The sequence below is a fragment of the Perca fluviatilis genome, chromosome 19 (genome assembly GCF_010015445.1).
Source record: "Perca fluviatilis chromosome 19, GENO_Pfluv_1.0, whole genome shotgun sequence".
NCBI classification, from domain to species: domain Eukaryota; kingdom Metazoa; phylum Chordata; class Actinopteri; order Perciformes; family Percidae; genus Perca; species Perca fluviatilis.
This window is the reverse complement of record NC_053130.1, coordinates 24,579,792-24,604,375: the sequence shown is the minus strand read 5'-3', so window position 1 is coordinate 24,604,375 and position 24,584 is coordinate 24,579,792. Positions and strand designations below refer to the sequence as shown.

Below are 24,584 nucleotides of genomic sequence, written 5' to 3'. Positions count from 1 at the left end.
GTGGTTCAGGTCTGTGTAAAAGAGGTGTGATCTGTCCCACATTGCAAAGTACTGTGGAGTATTCTGAAAGATAAATAATGGCAAGGAGCTCAGTATCATTATCTCAAAGCCTGGACTTTAAATTTAGACTGTACGTACCACGGATCCACTATGGTCCGTTACACCACTACTGTATATTCAACGTCACTAATGTGTTCATAAGTATGGGCTGGGTCTGGACTGACTTGCCTTTCGGTCTGGATGCTGACCTTGGCCCAGACTTTGAGAAGTCCTGATATAGTAAGTAAGTACCTAAGTAGTACGTACCCGTTATACAGGGTAGCCTCCTTTCAAAGTGTTAGATATTTTGAGCTGGTTTTGAGTGTATGTATATATCACTGTTTCCCCTGGGATTATTTCCAGGGGTGGTGGTGACTCTCCCCAAAAAGTTGTTGAGTGGGGGGATTCCCCAATCCCCCAATTCCCAAATTCCCAAATTCCCCAAATCCCCAATCCCCAGTGCTTTTGGGGTTGTTGTTGTTGTTGTTCGTCAATTTTTTGGAGCTGGCACAGTGCTGTGAAGACCTCAATTTACTGTCAGCTGTTATCAGAGGGAAACAAGAAATAAAAAGAGAAACTCCCAAAACGGAACTGCCAATACGCTGATTCACAGTCATCAAGTATTTTCCTGTATATCGGTCGTTTAATTTAAAAGAAATAATGACACTTTATGATCCATTTTTGTGTAAAAGGGCCGCACACACCTCGCGTAAAAAAATATGAATAGAAGATTTTTAAGCTTGTAGAGCGGATCTTCGCCAAGCATACGCGCTGCTCTCGTGCCCGGTGTATCCAGATTCATTGATTATAGTGGAAGCGTAGTGTTGGAACGTCTGCTCCGCATACATTACACTTGCAATGTAGCCAGTCCGCAAGTTAAAATGAATTGAACTGTTAAAGGAACACGCCGACTTATTGGGACTTTAGCTTATTCACCGTAACCCCCAGAGTAAGACAAGTCCATACATACCCTTCTCATCTCCGTGCGTGCTGTAACGCTGTCTGACGGCTCCAGCATTAGCTTAGCCTAGCACAGATCCTGCAGGTAACTGGTTCCAACTAGCCTACTGCTCCGAATTGTGACAAAAGTGACAAAATAACGCCAACATGTTCCTATTTACATGTTGTGATTTGTATAGTCACAGCGTGTACAAAAAACAACGTAACATGAGACACAGCCATCTTCTATCCATAAACAAACCGGGAACTATATTCTCAGACAGGCTTGCTGCAGGGATATCACTCCGCCCAAGTACTATATTCTTCCACCTGAGAATATAGTTCCCAGTTTGTTTACGGTTAGAAGATGGCTGTGTCTCATGTTACGTTGTTTTTTGTACACGCTGTGACTCTACAAATCACAACATGGAAATAGGAACATGTTGGTGTTATTTTTTCACTTATTCGGAGCAGTAGGATTACTGGAACCATTCACATGCCTGTTCTGTTATGGGCTGATGCCACTGGAGACGTCAGACAGCTTTACAGCATGCACGGAGATGAGAAGGGTATGTATCGACTTGTCTAACTCTGGGGTTACGGTGAATAAGCTAAATTCCCAATAAGTCGGCGTGTTCCTTTAAGCAAGGAACGAAGCGAATTGCCTGTATGTGTGAAAACGGCTTTATCTCGCGCATCCGTTTGGGTGTGAAAAGTAAGACATAATAAGCACTTAAGGGAAATGAATAGCAGAAGAGCATGACCTTATACATTGGTTCATCACGAAACAGGAAATTAACAGCTACTGATATGAAGGCGAGCATTAAGTCAAGCAGACCTTTACCTCAGAACAGCAGCATGATTATCAAAAATATTCATTCATATATTTTCACAATCTCCAGGTCAGCAATTCTCATTATTATGTGCGTAAAACGTTGGTTTAAATTAAATTTTGGCTTTACATGTCGTCTTTTATTATGCTCTTTGCATTCCCAAAAATGTAAGATATTTAGGTTGCATTTTTGGAGTTGCAGAGTGTTCTTAAACTTGCTGACACTTTTATTGAACCCTCTAGACACATTGCAAATTTTCATCTTTGAGTTTAAAAATTATGTGATTTTTCAAATGAAAGGCACACACCAGTACGTCTGAATATACAAATTTATTGCTGTGAATTTGATTCCTTGAGACAGAAAATGAGTAATCAGCAGTCCATCGAATCTGACTGTGCGGTCTCAGTAAATTACCCAAAAGGCATCGAGTTAATCTGAAATATCAGCCTCCATTATTACTTCCCAAAGAAAGCTGCTTGATGAGAGAGAGTCTCAATTTGAATGGGAAATTAAGAGCAGAATTGTGCATGTAATGTGTCTGTCCGTCGCTTTATGTGTGTGTATGTCTGTGTGAAGACACTTCTGCCTGTGCACCAAATTCCATTTAAGGGCCAGGCCTACTGCTGTTCTCTGCCCAATGCAGTAAACCTTCAGTTTAGTTATTAAGCTGAAAAATAGACTACATTCAGTCCCCTGACATAGCCCACATAAATTAATCATACCTCAAAGATACATTGCCTCCCACAGACCCAGTGACAAGCGGATGAATAATAACACCTTCAACCTACACATCTTACAACCATTTGCACTTGGTCTTTTTGTCACTTTGATATGTGCATCAGGTCCACAATGGTTGGACACAGAGATCTCTTAAAGTCCTGGTAAAGCACAAATAAATGTGTTCTAAATCTGTGACACCAGAGGAAAATGTGAAGCCAAATTTGAATAATTAAAAAACATCACAAAATAGATAAATTTCTTTTCCAAAATCCTGCAAAAATAAGCAGTATTGTCTACTCTGAGACTAGAGAAGGCCCAATACCATTTCACAAACAATGAATGCCACAGAACTTTCTTTTATCATGCAGTTTGACAGTCATTATAGTATAGTATATAGTTATAACGGAAAAAGAACATAAATTAACTACTTTAACAGATTTTCTTTAGGGCTTTATTACGTGGTATCGGATCGGTGCATAAACTCCAGTACTTCCCGATACCGATACCAGCGTTTTTAGGCAGTATCAGAGCTATTTTTGTTTTCAACAAGCCCTTTCTAACATGTATTATGTGTTTAGAAAGAATGTTTCTGCTTTACTCACACTTTCAGTTCACTACATATTATTACTTAATGACAAACAGTTCTAAAAGGCCTAAAGGAATGACCACTGCTATTCTCCATTTGAAATTTTTGTCTCAGGTGTGTTTTGTTTACAGTGAAGGGGCATCACTACCTGAAAAACAACAACCACCATTCTGTCAAAAGCAGACATTTAAAAAATGCTTTCCAATCACTGTATGAATTCTGGAGTGGGTGCAGTAGGGGCTCATCACGCCACAGATGGTGTGGGGTTGACTTGGCACAGCTGGTTCCCAGTGGCGTTGTGAATCTAAAACTAGAACAGGACAATTGAGTTTTTTATGCACATCATTTGTCAGGACTCCATAGTCAGCTTGCAGAGTCAAGTAGTTAAACATTTTTTAGCTGCATTATGGAAATGTGCCTTTTGTTCCATTTCCTGTGAGCCAGGAGCAGTTTGAGCAGTTTGGGCCACTGGTTAATTACATTGGGGATTAAGATGGATCTCTACTGAAAGGTGGAGGGGATGTCCAGGCGATTCAAAAGCTTGAGTACCGGTATGTTTAATTATATGGTATCTTGAGACTATTATTTTTCATTTCTAGCCTATCTTTTGTATTAGCACAGTTAGGAGTGATCCATATACTATTGCAACAAGGTAGAACTTACAATAGCATTAATTTATATCTGGTACTTGGTCTCACTGTCATGCTTTATAAATTAAATACATTCCTGGTTTACTATTGCAATTGTCACCTCAGTAATGATGCCGAGGTTGGTACTGTGACAGGTGTTCTGGCAGGCGTTGGCATCTGTCACCTCTCTTGTTTACAAAGAGCCAGAGAATACACCTGATCACTAAATCCAGAGCGATCCATGGATGAGTGCTAGGCAGATACAGCTCAGACTGATCAGGCTCAGTCTCTTTCTTGGCCTCTGTTCCCATCTGCATCAAGGTTCTCCCTAATGTGTAGTTGAGTTAAAAGGGGGACTCATTGAGTCACAGTGATGTGACACCAGTCGGAGGAACAGCCAAGGAAACCAAGTTTTTACAGTTTTTACACCTTCCACTCTTTGCAAATAAAACAAGAGATAAGCTCACTGCCGAGGGTGTGAAAGCAATGGGGATTGAAATTGCCAGTTACTTAGACAGAAGGCAGGGTTTCCCGTCTCTGTTATCTCTATTTCCATCTCTCACTCTGCCCCTCTGTCAGTCTTCCGTGCTCCTTGCCCCCAGAGGCAAGGTAACAGAAGCTGTGCAGCCAAACCAGCTACCCAGAAGCAATGCTGTCTGGTCTCCTGTCTAAAAAGCTGTAATCTTTGTGAGACCTGACAGCTCCATCAAGAGATCCCTCCTCCTCAGTGACATGTAGACAAACACTGGGAAAAAACGTCATCCATTCTTAATCGTCTGAGGGTGGCGTGCCTAATTAATCAATCCATGCTTGCCCGACAGCTGTTCTTTGCTGCATTGTTTGGATCTGCAAAATGAAGTTGCATTAAGAGTAGAATAATGGATCAACACAAAGAAATAAATACACTGGTCAAATGTGAGAAATAAACACCGGTGTACTGATATGAAGGCAGCTACTGAGGCATGCACCTCAAAAAGTAACACAATTCTCAGATGGACTGATTCTCATTCTAAGCTCCAATGGTCTGTCAAAAGGGAATATGAGTTTCATTTGCAGTCCACAAAAAGAGTCTATTGAAAGCCTCCAGTTTAGAGTACACATTATACTCTGCCACCACACACCTTTTTTTTGTTTAAAGTTCAATTGAGGATAGTCCAGCTCTGTCATCAGCTGTGCTTGGTGTTGGAACTTTTAGATTTAGGATTGTTATTAAATTTAATTTCAATGCAAGAAAATATTCCTATCATCAGGACAAGGATCAAAGCATTTGCTCATTATGATGAAGCAGATATTGAGTTTTACTATAGTGTAGAAGGTTAGCCGTGACCCAATTTTAAGCATATTTGCTGTGTTGTTAAAATTGGCCAAACTAGTTTGACATTTTTGCAAATATACTGACTCGCTTTCTTGCCAAGAGTTAGATGAGAAGATCGAAACCACTCTCATGTCTGTAAATATGAAGCTGCAGCCTGTTTGCTTAGCTTAGCTTAGCTTAGCCTGGAAGCTAGAAACAGAGGGAAACGGCAAGCCTGGCTCTCTCCAAAGGTCACAAAATTCCCCTACCAGCACCTATACAGTATGCTCACTAATACATTTCTTGGATTAGAGCAGTGATTACCGGTTAACTGCAAACATGCTTGAACACTAGTTGAATGAGCATCGAAGTGACAGAGCACTGTTAGAAATGAACAACTGCCGAACATTGAGCACAACCACAATACCATACTTAAGCTAGGTTCACGTGCAAGCCTTAGTGCTCATTTTGGACTTATTGCTCAGATCCAATTTCTTTGTTTGGCTGTGCATATCATTTTAAAATGTGGCCCATATCAGATTCCAGTATGAACTGCTCAGAGTCCTGAACTGAACCCCATGCGCAAAAGAACAATAACAAAAGACATCACACGAAGCGCGTGATTGTATGGAGGTAAACATGGAGGTAGGGCTGTGCAATTAATCGAAATTTAATCGTGATTATGATTTCGGCTCCCAATGATCACAAAAACAGAATAATCGAAAAAAAACTATTATTTAGCTCATTACGTTGTGCAAGTAAACTCTTATTTTCTCTTGTGTTCTGACTGAAAAAATAAAGTTTAAATGGGAAAAGTATTAAGGCAAATTTCACAGTTGTGTTTTTTTACTGTTGATTTATTTAACTTTTTCCACTGTTTTTTTAAGTTCAATAATTGCAACATCTTTCCAGAACTCAACGAGTAATCGTGTTAAATTATCGTGATTTCAGTATTGACCGAAATAATCGTGATTATATTTTTTCCCACAATCGAGCAGCCCTACATGGAGGTATACACTGAAGTCAGACTTTACAGTTTCATTTATAAGTTGATGTGCAGTGGAAGCCAGTGAATTCATGAGCAGATGATAACGAGGATGAGGATGATGAGAAACAGAGCCACATTTTTAATTAGGTTTTTTTGTGGAGCAATGGCTGCTACTTCTGTATGGAGGTGTGTGTGTGTGTGGATGTGAAATCGGAGCCAGGAGTGGTGGGATTGTGAAGTGAGTGACTCCTGCCAGCGCAGAATTGTGACAAATGTCTATCCAGAGTGACGTAAGAATTCAGACCTGTATCGGATTTAGGACCACTTCTAGAAGTTGCCCAAATCAGAATTGAAAAGATCACCATCCATCCATCTTTGTCCGCTTATCCGGGGTCGGGTCGCGGGGGCAGCAGCTCCAGCAGGGGACCCCAAACTTCCCCATTTTCTAAAATGTGGTCATTGGTACAGCAAATAAGCTATCATTGAGCAAAAAATGTGTCACTTCTTTTTCCTAATACCAAAAATAGAAAATAGTAACACATTGGCAAACATGAGCTCTTCTGGTCTGTTCAGTGTAAATAAAAAGATCACGTTCCATGTGATTTGTGCTGTTCACACTGATGTGTAAAAACCCAAATCTAAGTCACATTTGAGAAAAAAAAAGTCTGAACATAGCCTATATAGATTGCATCTTTTTGAGTGGTCTGTCTAAAGACACCTGAATTTGGCTTTTGATTCTCACGTCCTATGTTGTGAGTAAAGAGGCAATTGCTGTCATATTTCAAGTATTTGTCCCAGAGTCAAGTGTTTTCAGCAATTTTCATTTCTCACCAAACCATATGGCGGGGCAGCATCTTCTTGAGCATCCTGATTTAAAGTAAACAAACGTTGGCTGTGAGGCATATCAGTGACAGGAGTATGCATGTTTAACTCCATCCCCTCACTTCCTGTTTGCCTGACTCCCTGCTGAAACATCCTAAAGTCCCACACTACTGTACATGCCATCTATCAGCATCATCAGACAGGAAGACACACACACACACACACACACACACACAAATGCCTATGCGGCACTGCCTATCACCACCTCCAGATGTTGTGTCAGCATGTAGCAGTCTTCTCGCTGAAGCCCAGTGCAGACTGAGCCGTCTTTTGCAGAGGAACTGGGCACATCAGCCTAGCTCCATCACAGTCAGGATAATTATACAAGTAAATGTGCTCCTGCACCATCCCGGTGATCCCCGCAAACATAAAAAAAAATAACCCCCCCCAACCTTGTTAAACACTTTCCAAGCATCATGAGTATGGACTTTTAATTTGCTTCTGCTGCAGTTGTTTGTTTTTTCGCAATGCTCCAGAATTGAGTAATTATTTTAATTGCTGCATCTTTCAGCTTCCTTGCCTAGGTTATAACCTCAATTGTTTTGTGCGTGTTACAACTATTTGATTTCCCCACTAATGTAAAATTAGCCCATTGCATTCTATAAAACCATGAAAAAGCTGTTGTAATCATTTCAGGGAAATTTCCATAACGTAAATAGGATGTCAGCTTTTTATGGCTAAAAGTGTTGATAAGGACTTTTATGACTTTGTTTTGTTAAAATATATATAATCACCAACATAAATCAGTTGACAATACTCATAGTACAAATAAACATTAAATAATTAGCCATAAGAAGCAAAATGCACTCTTAAAGCCCAGAGCGAAAATGGAACATCACTTCTTTAAATCCGCAGAAGATGCAAACGTACTCAAAATCATCACTACCAGGATACTCTCGAGCAAAGCACAAGATTCATTTGTTTCAACTCTGAATTTGAACCAGGCCGTCACTGAGAACTTTCCCTACATCTTGCATGCTAAAAAAGTAGATTTTGAGTTCATTTTAACTTTGTATAGTTAGACACTTTTACCTGATTGGTAAGCATCAAAAAGAACTTTTAAGTAGAATTTGGTGTGATTTTTTTCTGTTACAGTATGAACAAATGTGACAACCACGTCACTTAGTCAAAGCTCCTCAGAGTTTGGGATCAGAGTGTAAAATGCCACCTGCAGTATCTAATCAGGTGCAGTTTGGGAAGGGATGGAGCTGCTGTGCTATTTCCCCAGCAGCAGATGAAACAGTGCAATGTTTCCAGGCTATGAGCTGAGTGACACAGGGTTTAATGTGCTGCGTCAATCCACACCTACTGTACTGCAGTGACAGGGAACACACAGGGGTGTCACACTGACGCACACCAACACTGTCTCTCTGATCCTGCTGGAGGGTAGATGCTGCTAAGATAAGTAATGTTATGCCTTGTGACCTCTCGTCTTTCTGTGTCTGTCTGTCTCACATTGCTTATGCACCGCTCTTTGTTTGTTGTTTCTTCTTCTCAGGCACCAGTAATGGGTCTGTACTGGTCTATAACCTGACCAGTGGTCTTCTCCACAAAGATCTCAGTGTCCACTCTTGTGAAGTCAGGTAAGATTCTTGTTTCTGTGGATTAAATGTACAAGCAGAACATTTCCAGGGTCAGTGGTTTCATTCCCATTGGTGAATAGGACTATGCACATTAGATGAAATATTGGTAAAATGACAAGTTAAATGAACCCCAGTGGCCAGTCAGGTCGAGGCGGATTGATTTTGTGTTGATTGTTTTCAGGCTCATTAGAGTTTTCAGAGAGAATTGGCAATCACATAATTAGAGTGCCTTTTCAGCTATTGTGTTTCTTAGCTTGCTTAATGGGGGTTTCATCTGAACCTCGGCTGTGTATGGTCGTCTTGACTCGAAGAAATTAAGACGACAACCACAAGAGCAAAATGTGAAGAATCCAGACATAGAGATAGTGGTTAAATATATAGTGTACATGATCTAGATTTTTACATGGTATGCATACTGTAAAATGCACTGTACAAAGTAACTAAAGTAAAAAAAAAAACACAGACCACAGTGTTAACAAGCCAGAGCATATTTCTTTTTAAAAACAACACAGTCTCGAAGGAGCTGACAAAAATACTGCAGAGCTGCCTTGATATGTTTATCCCAACAAGTAACTGAATGGTCAGTTTGTTTCCTGAAGTGTGTGTGAATGCAGAGGGAGCATAGATGCACTTGAAAAAATGGGGCCAGCTTTGCATACCCGTGCAAATCAGTTCATCACAACAACCCAATTAATTGCATTAAAAGGCCTATGTTTTACTCTGTATATGTGCATGTTTGTGTTTTTTGGGGTAGAGAGAAGATGGTGCGTTAAATTAGTGCAATATCTACTTTAATATAATGTTGCATATCTACCCAAAGCTGCTGATGTAACACTTAGACACAGTAAGGGATGAAAAGAATTGTTGTAAGACGTGTTCCAGTTAACTGTAACAAATAGAAAAAAGCACTTGTTACTGAGCGCAACAGAACTTTTAGAACTTGTTTAACAAGCTCAGTTCATGCTAACTCTATACAACTTTCTCACAGTAGACATTTTGACTTGTCAAACAAGTGTAACTAATAACATTAATGTAGGCCTCTGGTATTGTGAATGCTGGCTCACTGGAACACCTAAGCAGAACAGCACCATCATAAATGTAATTGGTTACACCTTAACCCTTTCCTGCTATGATGAGTCAGAATGTCTGCTGGGAGAAAAGTCTATTGATTTCTAGGTGAAGTGCATGCTGCATATAAATATCATTTTCCATTGTCACTTGGAATAAATTACGTTTTTTTAATGGTGGAAATCGAGCCAAATGTTCAGGCTTCTCCCGTAACCTCTGGACAATTCACAATTTCCGTAGCTAATGAATGAACCCGTCAGTCATGCATCAAAGTACATGGTATGCCATGGGCTGAGCAACATATAAATATTATATCGATATCGTTATTAGGGCTGTGCTCGATTTGAAGAAATTCTTAGTCGACTAACACTCATTCAATTGTATCGACTAATCGATTAGTTGATTTAATCAACAGATCTGTAAATCTGAGTTTCTCCGCAAAGAGTCATGCAAAAGCACCACTTTAATTCTTGTGTTTACCAGAGATGTGCTCATACGTTTCTTGGAAATAAGTCATTCAGCATGAAAAAAGCATAAAACATGACTAATCGACTAAAGAAATCTAAGTTGACTAAGACCAAAACGACCGATTAGTCGACTAATCGACTAAAAGGGAGCAGCCCTAATCATGATATGAGACTAGATATTGTCTTAGATTTTGGATATCTTAATATGGCATAAGTGTTCTTTTCCTGGTTTTAAAGGCTGCATTACAGTAAAGTGATGTCATTTTCTGAACTTACCAGACTGTTCTAGTTGTTCTATTATATGCCTCTACCCACTCTACCAGCCATTTCTGATTATTTATCAAAAATCCCATTGTGTAAATAATATTTTGTTAAAGCACCATTTGCCTACCTACAATATCGTCGCAATATCGACATTGAGGTATTTGGTCAAGAATAACGTGATATTTGGATTCATCCATATCTCCCAGTCTCATACGTCTATATATGTGCTAAAAAAATTTTTAAATACACTAGTTTATTTAATTTGGTTTTTGTCTTCTACAATTATCGATTAATTTGGTTTCACAACTGTATGATTGGTTACACATTACTCATACAGTAGCACTTACTTAACATCACATATTAAGCTGCTTTAGCATACAAAATGAGGATCAAGTAACAGGCTTTTCATTCTAATTAGGACAAAAGATCAATTGTAGCAATGTGCTCGATATAAATCAAGCTTTGTTTCAATGTGGTTTTGTTATACATTAAACCCTTTTGTCCTGCTGTGCTTCTGCACAATGTATTAGTTAATTAAACTAAAAAGCGGCAAAGTCAGAAAACTGCACCACCCTTTTGATTGACCCACAATGCAACAGCCAAACATCAACAAAGAATACGCTGCGCTTCATTAGTTAGTATTCTCTAATGAGCAGCAAAACTATTTCACCAGGATTAATTAAGTACGAGATTGAATCAATTAATGCTGTGAAGAGATTGATTGGGAGCAAATACCATCCGTTCAAGCAAAGCCAGGCTCTCCTAAATGAGAGAAGTTGGTATCCACAAATGCAAAACTCCAACAAACTTTAATGAGCTATGCAACACAAGCATCAATTTCTTGAAATTTCTGTAGCTCCAGGAGCCCAGCAGCCCTTGCTCTTGCACAGCCATGCCAAACGAGGCCCTGCTCCTTAGCATCTCATTTACATTTAGTGGGGAAATTGACTAATTAATCATGTGGCTATTTACCATCTCATTACCGTAGAGTTGGTGCTCCCTTAGCTGGGCCCACTTCTCAAATATATTCATATCTCGCACTAGCTGGCTTGATTTGCTCTGCATTTCTTACACCTTTGTAGTGGATTTTGTAGACGTTTTAAGTGTGTCATTTACCTCACTGCTTGCTTGGATGTAGTGGAGGAATATTTGACAGCTACACTGCAAATATTAGACAGCAATATTATTCATTTAAATAAAAACCTGTGTGTTTGTGTGTGTTTTCTGCAGGGGGATTGAATGGGTGAGTCTTACCAGTTTCCTATCTTTTGCCACTTCTGCTCCCAACAACATGGGCCTGGTGCGAAATGAACTGCAGCATGTCAACCTGCCTACTGGTAAGAGGCGTATACACACACACACACACACACACACACACATTATCACCTGTACCTAAGGCTACCAACTCACACTTTCATTTTGTTCTAGAGGTTTCTGCAGCCTCAACGAAGAAAATAGACACTTCAGTCTCTCACTCTCTGACTCTCTCTTTTTTGTCTTTCTGTGTCTATGTGGTTCTCTAAGAGACTCGTCTTGTTCTCCTTTAGGGGATACTTACACACTCCTCCAAATTAGGTCCAAACTAAACGGTGTTAGGGTACTTCCAAGGGCTGCCTAGCTCTGAAAATGAGATCCTATCATGGGTTCCTGCAGAGCGGCAGGTCTATAGAATCGCTGCACTGCACCAGCAGAACTGGAAAAGTAACTTGAGGGTGAAGCAATGAGTGGTCAGAAAAGAGATGGGCAAAGGTTACAGTTCCTTTTAGTTTATACTGTATATGTGATAATTAATATGCAATCTTGGATACAAATAATTGATGTGCACTTTTATAATTTTCACACTTTTGGCTCTAGAAATTAGATTAAATAATATTATAATATTAAATAAATAATATGGGCACTATAATGGTTGGGTCACAGAGCCTTTATCCCTGATTCATTCAGAACAAAGGGCGAGGGTAAGTCACTTCTTTAATGAGTCTCTCTAAAGCACCAGAGTCGTCAAAGTTACCAGCCCACGACATTAGCTTTGGTTACAGGCTCACACACTTTTCTAACACGCATATACTTCAAATAAGTTAAAGAGACTAAGATCCTCCAAGGTGTCCTTGATTGCTGGTAGTGCACACAGACTGTGGGGATCTCAGTGTCATGTCTCACATCCCTGATGCACACACACTTCTGTGTGTTTGCCTCTTCACAGCAATACGCTTTGCTGTCTTACTAAGAGCTAGATGGAAAAGATCAATATCAATTTAATCTGTGCACGTTGAGGACAGAGATACAATAGGTCTGGGACGTGTTTAGCCTAGCATAGCACCAAGATGACAAGGAACGCAAGGGGTAACAGCTCGCTAAGCTCCATCAAAACTGAAAAATACACCTTTCAAGAGCTCTCAAGATATCTTATTTATGTAGAGAGAAAAAAAAATATCCGATATTTCTTTTAAATCGCTTGTGCCCTATGGTTTGTCAGCCTACTAACTCGAGTTGCAGATATGTTCTCACAGTTTGTTAGATGTTAAAATGACAAGTATACCATGCAGCATTTAAATTACTGCTACACCTGGACAGCCTGGTCCAGCTTTGTTGACTCCAGGCACATTTGCTCAATTTTGTTACCGTGACTAGAGCTTATGTTCGTTATTCTTATTTATTTAGCGAAAGTGAGCATATGGTTTTGCATAAACAAGTACTCAAAACTGTACAAAAGAGATTCCCTACTTCACCTGTAAAACTAATCCACTAAGACGGACACCTTGTGCCCTTTACAGCTGGAGCATTTTCTGATAAGATTTGAGACTCTAGGACGGAAAATCATCTTCCTCGCTCATCTTTCTCAAATGCGGTGATACCTGGTCCCTGCAGCAATGATATCAGCTGCTCTATAAAGGATATATTCTTAATCTATAAAAAGATTTTCTGTTCGCTGCAATAACCGGGGGAAGTTGGTGTTGGAGATGTGGTAGTGAACTCAGTTTTCACTGCCTCACACACACACACAGTATAAATATGTTGGATGTGTACAGATGATAATCATGTATTGTAATTACATTATTTATACATGCATGATCATGGCCTGTGTTATCAGCTCAGCACTTTGAGATGTCTTTCCAGTAATCATCCACAGTAGGGGAAGAGCAGGAAGTTCTGGCGGTTTGTGAGAAAGCTCACCCTCGTCACTTTACATAGTGCAGATGTAGAAAATGTGACCCCATTTGAGTGTTTATTGCTGTATTCAGGACATCGATACCTGTGTGTTTCTGTGAAGGCACGTTTGACACGTGATAGGAGCCTGATTATTTGGAGAATGAGATAATTGACACTGTTGAAACAAAAGAGGAAACGATGAAGAAGGGCTGTATAGTCTCTAGTGCACCACAGGTCTCCCCAAGTTTTCTCAACACCATATTTCATCCCCTCACACACCAACTGCCGTTTTAACAAAACTGTTGGAGGTCCACCCCCATCCCAAACTACCAGACCAGCATTTCCTTAGGCAAATGTGATAGGATACACCTGAAGGGTATTGCTGTTTCATTTAAAGGGGCACCTTGATGCTCTGCATAATATCTGCCCTTGGGTGGAAAGTTTGCAAATGAATAGCAGGGATGAGAGCAGGTGGCACTTTGCTCTTCCTGCTCCAGCGACGTTGAAGCCAGGACGCAACCAGCACTAAAGTGAAATGAGATCAATCAGTCTCTTCACAGGTGTAAGAAGAGATACCAGCGTCTTGTGCCTTCCATCATCTCCTCCTCTCCCTCACATGCTCACTTTCTCTCTCTCTCTCTCTCTCTCTGTTTGTTGTGTTTTCCAGGCAGATGCTTTGCATTCAGAGGCGAGCGAGGAAACGATGAGCCACCCATTGAGATGATTAAAGTGTCTCATCTCAAGTTAGTCGCCTGCTCTCCCCACCACCAACACAACCAAATACCAACAACATCACCGTTTCTAATGCTTTTACCTGAGACACACACACACTTATACACAAACTGTACATTTACATACACACAATTTACACGCACACACTGTCTCACATGTCTCTCTTTCTGTCACCTTCTGTCTCTGAACATACTGTATAATTCCAAATTTTTGGACATTGAATTGCTCTTGCTTGCCTTTTACCGAGGTGTTGTGATAACCAGACAGGTCTGCAGAAATTCATGTTGTGCAGTGTTTTGGATTGTACATTTTTCATTCAAGCATTCATCAGTGCTGCATCTTTTTTACTGGCATATTCAGAAAAATATCATAGGCCGGGGGGTTGTCCAGTAGTGACGGGGAGAGAGAGGGTAACATACTTTCATACACTGTGGCTCACTGAGGAGCTGCCCAGCGCTGCAGTTTCTCCTCTACAGCAGCTGAAGGTTAGGATGTTTGCTCTTGAGCAAACTGCATGGTAGCTTTTTAAGAAGGGGGAGCTTCTTACTTGGCCAGATTCGAGATCACTAGTCTAAATATTTAATTCATATTTGCAAGAAAATGCTTGTTCCCGCTGCTCATTTATTTCTTGCTGTAAACAGCTGTGATCCTACGGTATGGTTTAAGAGTTAAACACAAAGCGGGGGCGGTTTTGAAAACTCATCCTTGTTGCATTTAGCTTCTTTGAGTACTTGCTTGAGAGCATTCATCAATCTAAAACTTCATTGTACAATATAAGCACAAAACAAACCTTCTGAAACGTATAAACTTGAATTCATCCTGCCTGATGCAATATTATTACTGGTACTCTGAAACATTGCTTATTAGGGCACGATATGAGGAAAATATCTAATTGCAATTATTTTGACTGATATTGCGATTGCGATATGATTAATGATTTTGTAGAGAATGATCATTTTGTATCATTTCTCATTTTAATTGAAAAATATTAAAATAAAAAAAGGATCTGTATCAAACAAGGCTGGGACGTCTCTGCAGCACCACAATACTTAATTCAGAATGGTTTGACACATATATAGCCTTAAGGCCCGTTAAGGGCCTTGCTCAAGGGCACCTCAGTGGTGGTAATGAGGGAGGGACAAGCGCTGCTCTTTTACTTTAACCCACCCAGATTTTATCCTGTCGGTCACAAGCTTGCGTCTCTAACCTTTAGGCCACCACTGCCCTATTGCGGTTTCGATAAAATTGCAATTAATTGTGCAGCCCTATTGCTAATTAGGTGACAGACTCAGCATTCCATGTTAAGTCCAAGTCACACATCAACCAGATTTTGAGACCCTTTTTGAAAACAACCACCACAAGAAACCTTATAGTGGGGCCATGAGCAGTGTATGTTTTGCGATTGAATGTGTGTGTATGTGATGTCCATCCTCAGACAGTACCTGGTTGTGGTGTTCAGAGACAAACCCCTGGAGCTGTGGGACACCAGGACGGGGACGCTTCTCCGGGAGATGGCGAAGAACTTCCCCACTGTTACTGCATTGGTACTCACAAATCTATATAGTAATAAAAAACGCGGCCTTTACTGAGGAAAAAAAACAACAACAATTACTTCTGAGATGCTCCTGAAACACAAGGAAAAAAAAACACAATTACTGTAGAAACTAAAATATAACAGTAATGACATGTTTAGGTATGCTACATTTTTTTATAAACATAACACACATACATACATACATACATACATACATAGAAACATACATGCATACATAAATATACAACATCTTTATTTTCATGCTCAATTAAATTCACAGCTGCATATCTGAACATCTCCAGTTTAAATATTTACTGTAACAAAACACACTGTTGGTGCTGTAGGAACACCTATTGTTGACTCTTCCCTATGTTTATAGTCTCCTATGCTTTTTGACCGCTTTCACTTCTTGTGTTTGTGTGGGCCATTTAAAAGATTAGTCTGAAAATTTCCCCCAAGCTCAGCAAAGAACGGTGGCTTGATTAGGCCAGAGAGATGCTCATAAAAGAAGAGTTATGCCGGACAAACTTTACAGTGGGGCTGTAAAATCCTCCATAGCGCAAATAAAAAACGGCAGTAACCTTAATAATACATGCTGGCCTCCCCCAGCCCCATATTGCTGTCTAATTTCCATATTGATTACAATCTCGAGTCAACCACACTGCAGCCACAGTGCTACAGCAGTTAGACAGTACCACTTTCATGTATGTGAGCATCTGCTGTACGTGCAAATCCTCCCCCTTGTCTCTATATGTGGTTTTTGCACTGTAATGGGTTGCTGTTATGCCAGCAAATGTGTTTGTGTCTGGGTCTTTGTCTGGGTTTGTTGCAGTGACTGCAGCCCTATGTGTTTGTGTGTATCAACAGGAGTGGTCCCCGTCCCACAACCTGAAGAGTCTGAAGAAGAAGCAGATGGCAGCGAGGGAGGCCATAGCTCGGCAGACGGTGTCAGACGCCGAGCAGACTAGCGTTGAATCCTCAGTCATCAGGTCAGCGTTATAAAGCTTCAGAATTGTGTTCTTGGGAGCCTTCTGTCAACATTGAAATCCTAAAGGCAGAGTTAAAGCTACTATGTGAGGAATTTAAATCAGAAGACACTGGCAGACAGAAATTTGTAACAATTGGAATGTTTTTTAATTAAGCAGTTAATCATTCCAATTTAAAAGCTCTTTATTCACCCCTTGTCATGTTTAATTGAATAATTATCTGATTGCAAAAGTCAACAATCCAGTACTATTCTCCATCTGAAATACTGTACCTCCACACTCCTGTCAGACGAACTCAAGTACCCCTATGACACCGCCAGTCATGCTCCAAACTTGTTTATTTCATTTTAAACTGTATGCTATTTAACATTATTGATTGTATAAAAGTGGATATTGTTGCAATAATGTTTTCATACAGTTGAACTGTCAATGGTTAGGTCACTTTGTCCATTTATCTGTCACTTTTAGCTAACTATTTCAACTGTTATCCATTACTTCAGTTAACTACTGTTGAACCATTACTTTTAGCTATTTCACAATTTACCCATTCCTCTTAGTTATGTTATTTAAATAACTCATCCATATGCTTAATATAAGCAATATATTACTAGTATTTATCCTTTACTTTTACTTGTACAGTATCCATTCCTTTTAGCTAACTATTTCAACCCTAACTTTAGGCTAACTGTTAGACCTCTCGTGTCACTTGTTAACTAGTTCTTAATCACATCACATAATGTTCAAGTGAAGCTGACTCATATGTGGATGTATTTATTTTTTAATTAAATCATCATTTATATATTTTTTCAAATGACTTGAGCTTCTCTACATCTTTCAATCTTCCTGACCTAGAAGATCGTGGTAATGCCTTGCCAATGTCAGCTGCAGAATACCAAGACATTCATGTCCAGCCAACATACGTCACACTGGAAAGAGTGCAAAAACCTGACATATTTCTCCACTACAGTCTCCTACAGGATGCAGAGAGCAAGTCAGAGACCAGCCAGGCCATCTCAGCCAGGGAGCATTTTGTATTCACTGACACTGACGGGCAGGTCTACCACATCACCGTAGAGGGCAACACAGTCAAAGATGGCGCACGAATTCCACCTGATGTGAGTCCGGACAAAAAGTGTTCAACCTAATGTGCTACAGCTTTTACAGCTTTATGTTTTTTCCAGATTAAACCCTTTTTTTCTTTTTGCTCGAGAACAAACAGCCAATTGAATGTGTGTGATTTTGTGTCGTCAGTTTGCCCCATAATGTTTTGCACGTGATCCCTCCACTGGTTCCGAGTGTATCTTTGGCTCAGGAGAAGAGGAAGTGTTACTGTATTTACCTGTAAAGCATCTTATGGGAACCAACCTATTAATTCGCTGTGACAGCAAAATGTCCCCGCTGGTAAACGGGAACAAGCTATTACTGATGACTACAGGATGCAGTGGTAATATCATAGCAGCAGGAGGTTTTACAAGTCGATGTGTCACCACTAACAAAGAAATGTGTTTAGTTGCCCAAGCATCCATTTTCCCCAGAGAAAGCTATTGTTTGAGAACTCTTTTAGAAGACTTTGGGCCTCTATTTTAACGATCTAAGCGCACGGTGTGAAACGCATGGCGCAGGTGCGTTTAGGACGTGTCCAAATCCACTTTTGCTAGTTTGACGACGAAAAAAAGGGTCCGTGCGCCGGGCGCATGGTTCAAAAGTGTTGTACTTAGTGTCTTCATGAATTCATAGGTGTGTTCACCAATCGGAGTGTCATCTCTCATTCCCTTTTAAAGCCAGGCACGTTTGTACCTTGGCGCATTGCTATTATAATAGCGGATTTGCACTGTAATATTTTTATTTGTAATCTTTTGCATGTTTGTGTGCTGCTGCGCTTCCCTGTGTGTGTGTGTGTAACAAGCATAGTGTGCGCGCTGTGCATGAGCCTAGGTGCATTTTACTAATTTGCTGTTAAAATAACAATGAAATGCTGCGCTAATCTCTTTAGACCAGGTTTTTGTTTGGCAATGGCGGGATCACTTCCCGCTGCCTCAAGATAGCAATACGCCAAGAATTCACCTGAACACACCTCCCTGTAAGACCAGCACGCCCATGGGTGCACAGATGGGCGCAGGTGCATTTGCTATTTAAACAGCGTGGGCGCTGGACGGGAAATTAACAACTGGGTGGGTCTTAAACTAGCAAAGACACTTGCGTCAGGCTTTGCGCTGTGCTGCGCCGGGTGCAAGATAGGGCCCTTTGTCTTCAGGATCTTTCATAGACTCATTATCTAGTTGTGACTTAGTTGTAATGCTGCCAAGCTGAGTCATGCTATTGAGTAGATAGCCCCTTCTGTTGTTTGTTGTTGATTGCCAACATCTTTTGTCAATAAACACAGCACAATAATCACACCTTGTCATCACGAACACTTGCCCATTTCTTTTCATTCGAGATTGCATTCATCTTACTCCATACAGTATTTCTAAAGGAAAGCCACCATAATATATCAAATTCTCAAGTTGATTACTGAGCAGCAGATGAGATTGTTAGACAGCCTGTGTTTTACCCGCTCACTGCATCTATTCACACCACACAGGCAGACACTGCAGGTTTACCTGGGGATTTTTAAAGCCTTATCTTCGTGACGGCTACGGATTCGTTGCTCAAAGATTTGCATACCCCAAAGGTTTTACAGTCCTTTCAGGATGATAGAAGATCTTCATATCTCTGTCAGGAAACTCTCCTAAAAAGTTTTAGTCCTATCTTGCACTGCATACACACTGAAGGTGAGCTTCACATCAGCACACTGTCTTGTGGCACAGCCTCACTTAAACTCAGATGTTGTGCATGTTTACCACTCGCCCACAGAGTAGGATGTTTTTATAGTAGAGGGAAAAGGCGTTTTTTATGCTGTTGGGCTTGCACTTTTTAACGACCCGTTGGTCGGCTGTATTAAAGAGGAGACATGTTAAAATTGTATGTCTATCCCCTAATTATGTGGAGGATGATCGTGGACTTGTTTTGATTTTTAAAGATTGACACAGGTTATCTCTGTACTTGAAGGATAAAAAACAAAGTAAGCTAGTAGATTGTAACATTTTTACTGTCTGTAAATAATAGAAAATAATCCACACAGTCACGATGCTTAAATCAAGCCATGCTGTTAAAAGTGGTCATTACATGTTTAGGTTTACTTAACTAGCGGTTTTCAATGCAAGAATGAATTGGGAATCTTTGAGCAGGGTTCAAATGTGTAGCTGTCCTTCCTTATTTTTCCTTTCGCTCCTCTCACTGAATATGTGCGTTCGTCCTGTGTTGCAGGGCAGTATGGGCAGTATCGCCTGCATTGCCTGGAAAGGCGACACCCTGGTGCTCGGGGACGTTGACGGCAATCTCAACTTCTGGGACCTCAAAGCTCGTTTGTCCAGGTAAAAGCTAAACTCTTAACATGTCATGCAAGTTTTAGGCCACTTACTACACTGTACCTACAGTACATTACATTACTACCTACAATTCTCCAAAGCATTTCTCTGTGCTTTGTTTTTATATTTCCCTTTAATTTTTAAAGAAATGTGCGTTGGCTAGGAAGGAAAAAAAACAATAAGCAATGCTGCTGATGCTTTTCAGGGGAATACCAACACATCGTGGCTGGGTGAAGAAGATCCGCTTTGCCCCGGGCAAGGGCAACCAAAAGCTGCTGGTCATGTACACAGATGGAGCCGAGGTCTGGGACACCAAAGAGGTGAGGCTCTACACACACACCAACCTATGGCAGTCGCCGGTGACATGCCATTGTGACAAAATTGATTGGTTCGTTATACTTTAACACATTATGAACTCCCAGCATGCATCACCTGACTGCACTGCATACACTTTTTCATACAAAATCTGCAGCAGTCTGCAAGTTCATAGCAGTGGTTTACATTTTAACAGATTTACTGTGGCAGAATGAATTTGTTTGCATAGCACTGTAGTCACTGAAGCACTACAAAGTTGTGATGGGGTATATTTAACTGATATCCTCTCTCAAACTAACGCTGTGGTAATAGTATATCCGCTGTAATTGTCCTGTTGTAATCAAGAATCATTACAGTGCGCTGCACACATAAGCAAGCCCTAAAAGCTGTCACTGACATATATAAGCTCAACCATAGCAGGATGGATGATCCTGATTACTGTAAGCGACATGCATCCTCGCTTCCACTTTAACTTTGTTTACCGAAGTCATCAACATCATCATCATCCAGAAAGTGCTCTCTCTGCACAGTCTTCATTTCACCTCGTCTTGCACTCCACCTTATCATTTTTTTCTAATGTCACAGACGTGAGGTGGAGGGAGAGGGTCCCACTGGAGCTTTATTGTCTGGGTGGAGGGATGGGTTTTCATGAGGGGAGCTGAGATAAGACACAGTTTTCAGTCCACACTCATAAAAGCCAGACAACAGATGGATCATGCTGCAGAGGGAAACGAGCAACAGCTCTATAGGGTTGGAAAAAAAAGGGAGGAGCAGGAGAGAATGAGGGAGGAGATGAAGAGCAGAAGAGATCTCTGAAATGCTTCAGTGCTCTGCTGACAGCTGGGTTACACTGACTCCCATATAGCCCTGGGGAAAAGCCAGAGAGAGAGGGGTTTTGAAGAACACCTTCCGAAAAGCCTGTTTGTCCACTGAGTCTTCCATTCTGTGTCATGCTATACTCCACATAAATTAGTTCACAGCTGCATCCATCCTCTGTTTTTCGATCCAACAGGCTTTTGTTGATACAAAAATCATCTCGTATTGTGTCTCTCTCCCTTTGAATTTTGTGGAGAAATAGCTAAGTTTCCCACCATCTCCCCAGAGTTGTTGCAGATGCTTTAAAATAAGCTTTTAGGTGCCAGTTTGAGATAAACTACCTTGGCCCTTCTCCTCTGGCAGGTCCAAATGGTGAGCAGCATGCGGATCGGGCGCAACGTGAACTACCGCATCCTAGACATTGACTGGTGCACGTCAGACAAGGTTGTGCTGGCCTCTGACGACGGCTGTGTCCGAGTGCTGGAAATGGCAATGAAGTCCGCCAGCTACCGCATGGATGAACAAGACCTGACTGGTGAGCCAGGGGAACGAGAGCGTGTGAATGGAATGAAAGACAAATTACATATAGAGGTTTAAGGAGGGAAAACGATTGGTATCAAGGCTTAATGCTTAAGAAATGACATGCTTTTTAAATATCTATCCAATTACACATTGCAGTACATAATGACAGCTACTACTCGTGGTGGCATTAACAGCCATGGCCTAATATTGTGTTCTATCTGATCTGTGGGGAATATGTTCAGATCCAGTGTGGTGTCCTTACCTGCTGGTGCCCCGAGCGGCCCTCACTCTCAAGGCTTTCCTCCTGCTGCAGCCCTGGTCAGGAACCTTTACCATGGACATCACCCAAGTGTAAGTCTCAACTCAGAGTAAATCACCATGAATGTCTCCACTCTAAAATCATCCCCTCTTATCATGTCACGAGTGTTACTAGAGTCAATTTTAGGTTTTTTCAACTTCACCTGACCTGCATGTCTTCGGACTGTGAGATGAGCCCAAGAAACTCCCAGAAAAAAGCAAATACTTGGAGAACATGCTGAAAGGACTGGAGTCAAAATTCAAGTCATGACCCAGTTAAAATCTTTTATTAACAGCACTGCGTAATCAAACTTTTTTTTTACTGCTCAAGATGCCCTGAGCCAGTCTTCAAAATCAATATCATTGCACACCAATGCATTTTTTTTATTATTTGTAAAAAGCTACGTAAAGTCTGATCCAATTCTGATCCTCAGTTTATTGTAGCGAATTGTAGTTGCGTACACCAGCTGAAAAATAAAAAGCAAAGCTGTACGCAGAGTGTAGTGTCATTTATTGATATCTGCAACTCATGTGTCAGTGATTGGGCACAGCAGCTTTGGGTTAAACTGCATTCGAGTATACAACAACAAACTACAGACGAACCATCCTTTTTGTTTCACCACAAAGATGAATCACTTGAATTGGGATCTGGGTCTTAACGTGATAGTACCATCCTTATTTAAAGCTTTGATGCGTAAATGAGTTAGATGAGCTACAAAGCTAATTAAGACTATCAGCTCCACACAACTCTCTCTGTATTTCTCAGTATGGCAATGTTCAGAAGATTGGGGCGTCCAGTGACTTTCCCACGCAGAATCGAGTGAAGATAATGACCTCTTCTGAAGAGTCCATCATTTTTTTTTTTTTTAATCCTCCGTGTCCTCCTTGGCTGCTAGAAACTGCGTGGGGGGGTGTGCATGGTCACAAAAGGCTTGTATTAAGTGGACGCGCCGACAGTTTTGTTGTCATTACTTACATTAGTTGTGAGCACGACTAAAGGTCTCAGGTAATTGTGTTATATATATGAAATACAAACTTATTTGTAAGTTATGTGATTTGAAAGACTGTATTCTCCTATACCATCACACCATCTGCCAACCAGCCAAGCATTTAGTTTATTACCTTTTATAAAAAAAAATTACCAATTCACCAGAGTAAGCCACTTATCTTTGTAAACAAGTCAACATGGGAGCCAATAAAGGCTGCCCTTAGAGAGGAGTTTTATTTTAGTTTTTCAGACGGCTCCATCTCTGTTTTACTATATCCTGATGTAATTATGCCCCATTTAACTGAGCCCTCAGTGCAACACTGCTTTTTTTCATTAAACACGCACAGTTGCCTGATCATAAGAGGCAGCTATATTAGCAGCGCTTGCAGGGTGCTACCTGACCTCAGCATAAATGTTAGAATCAAATGATCTGTTATTGCCCGTGACACCACAGATGGACTTTTCTTAACAAGCAGGCTTCTTGACTTCCCATTTAATATCAGGTCAGGTTTTATTTTAGGGAGGTGTGAGGGGAGACACTTGACTGTTTGATCCCTCTGTTTCAGAGACTACAATGAGAAAGACGAGATAAAAGGCCTGATCCAGGAGCAGCTCAACTCCTTGTCTAAGTGAGTTATTACACCTTCTTTTTTGTGATTAACAGAGTTGTTACACTTTTTAATAGTAATGGTTACATTGATTGATGATCTTGTGTTTTGATTGATTTTCTTTATTTTCCATGTCACGCACACAAAGGGCCTAACCCTCATGGGTTTACAAGACACCAAAAGTACAGTTGCAGTGGTCAAATATTTAATTTCATTACAAAAGTAAAGTTATTTTACAGCTCGTTCTTAAACTAAATATTCTCCATCTTCTCTCCCAAGCTTAGCTAATATAATCTGCTACAAAAAAGGTTCCTTTCCTGAAGCACAACTAAAGTTTTTCATAGTCATTCACTCAAAAGTAATCAACATAAATGAATGTCATTTTAACTTAAAAAAGTACATCCCTTATGTCCTCATAGACAGGAAAGTTAAACAAAAAATGAACCTCAATTTCAGTTAGCTCGCACAACAAACAAAATCTGTCCTCATCTGGAGTGGCATTAAACCTGTCGCTAGTGCTAACGGTAATGTTACGTGAATGCGTGAATGCGCACAAAGGGATCTTTGTCTTTTGTTAAAATGATACTTCACATAAATTTCCACACTGTAGCTATTCTCTTTGAGACAATACGTTCATCATTTTTCTTCATACTATATATCAACAGACCAATGTTCTTTATACATGAGAAACATTTTGCTTGGGAAATGTCCCAATTAAATATCCTTTTAGTGAGTCTCTGATTTGCATTTGACGTTTATGTCTTATGTTTGGAGATTCCCATCCCATATCTCCACTAACAGTCAAAAGTGAAGTAAATTTATGGATTCCCAAAAAAGATTGACTAGCTCCATAATGTGCTCACATAATAGTGTTAAAACTTGTATGTTCACAGAAACCCCAAACACCAGAAGCATAGTCAGACACAGGACACACAGA

The 24,584-nt window shown here is 40.4% G+C and overlaps 1 protein-coding gene across 1 annotated transcript in view; it reads left to right on the top strand.

The window, feature by feature from the left end:
- Positions 1-24,584, top strand: part of wdr11 (WD repeat domain 11) — a 58,976-nt gene that overhangs the window by 19,071 nt on the left and 15,321 nt on the right. Inside the window, exons 11-21 of the mRNA XM_039783863.1 lie at positions 8,409-8,493; positions 11,523-11,629; positions 14,110-14,185; positions 15,610-15,718; positions 16,576-16,697; positions 17,662-17,809; positions 20,001-20,107; positions 20,307-20,421; positions 21,596-21,767; positions 21,997-22,105; positions 23,606-23,668. Of these exons, the coding sequence (XP_039639797.1) occupies positions 8,409-8,493; positions 11,523-11,629; positions 14,110-14,185; positions 15,610-15,718; positions 16,576-16,697; positions 17,662-17,809; positions 20,001-20,107; positions 20,307-20,421; positions 21,596-21,767; positions 21,997-22,105; positions 23,606-23,668 (1,213 nt within the window). The remainder of the gene's footprint in view (positions 1-8,408; positions 8,494-11,522; positions 11,630-14,109; positions 14,186-15,609; positions 15,719-16,575; positions 16,698-17,661; positions 17,810-20,000; positions 20,108-20,306; positions 20,422-21,595; positions 21,768-21,996; positions 22,106-23,605; positions 23,669-24,584) is intronic.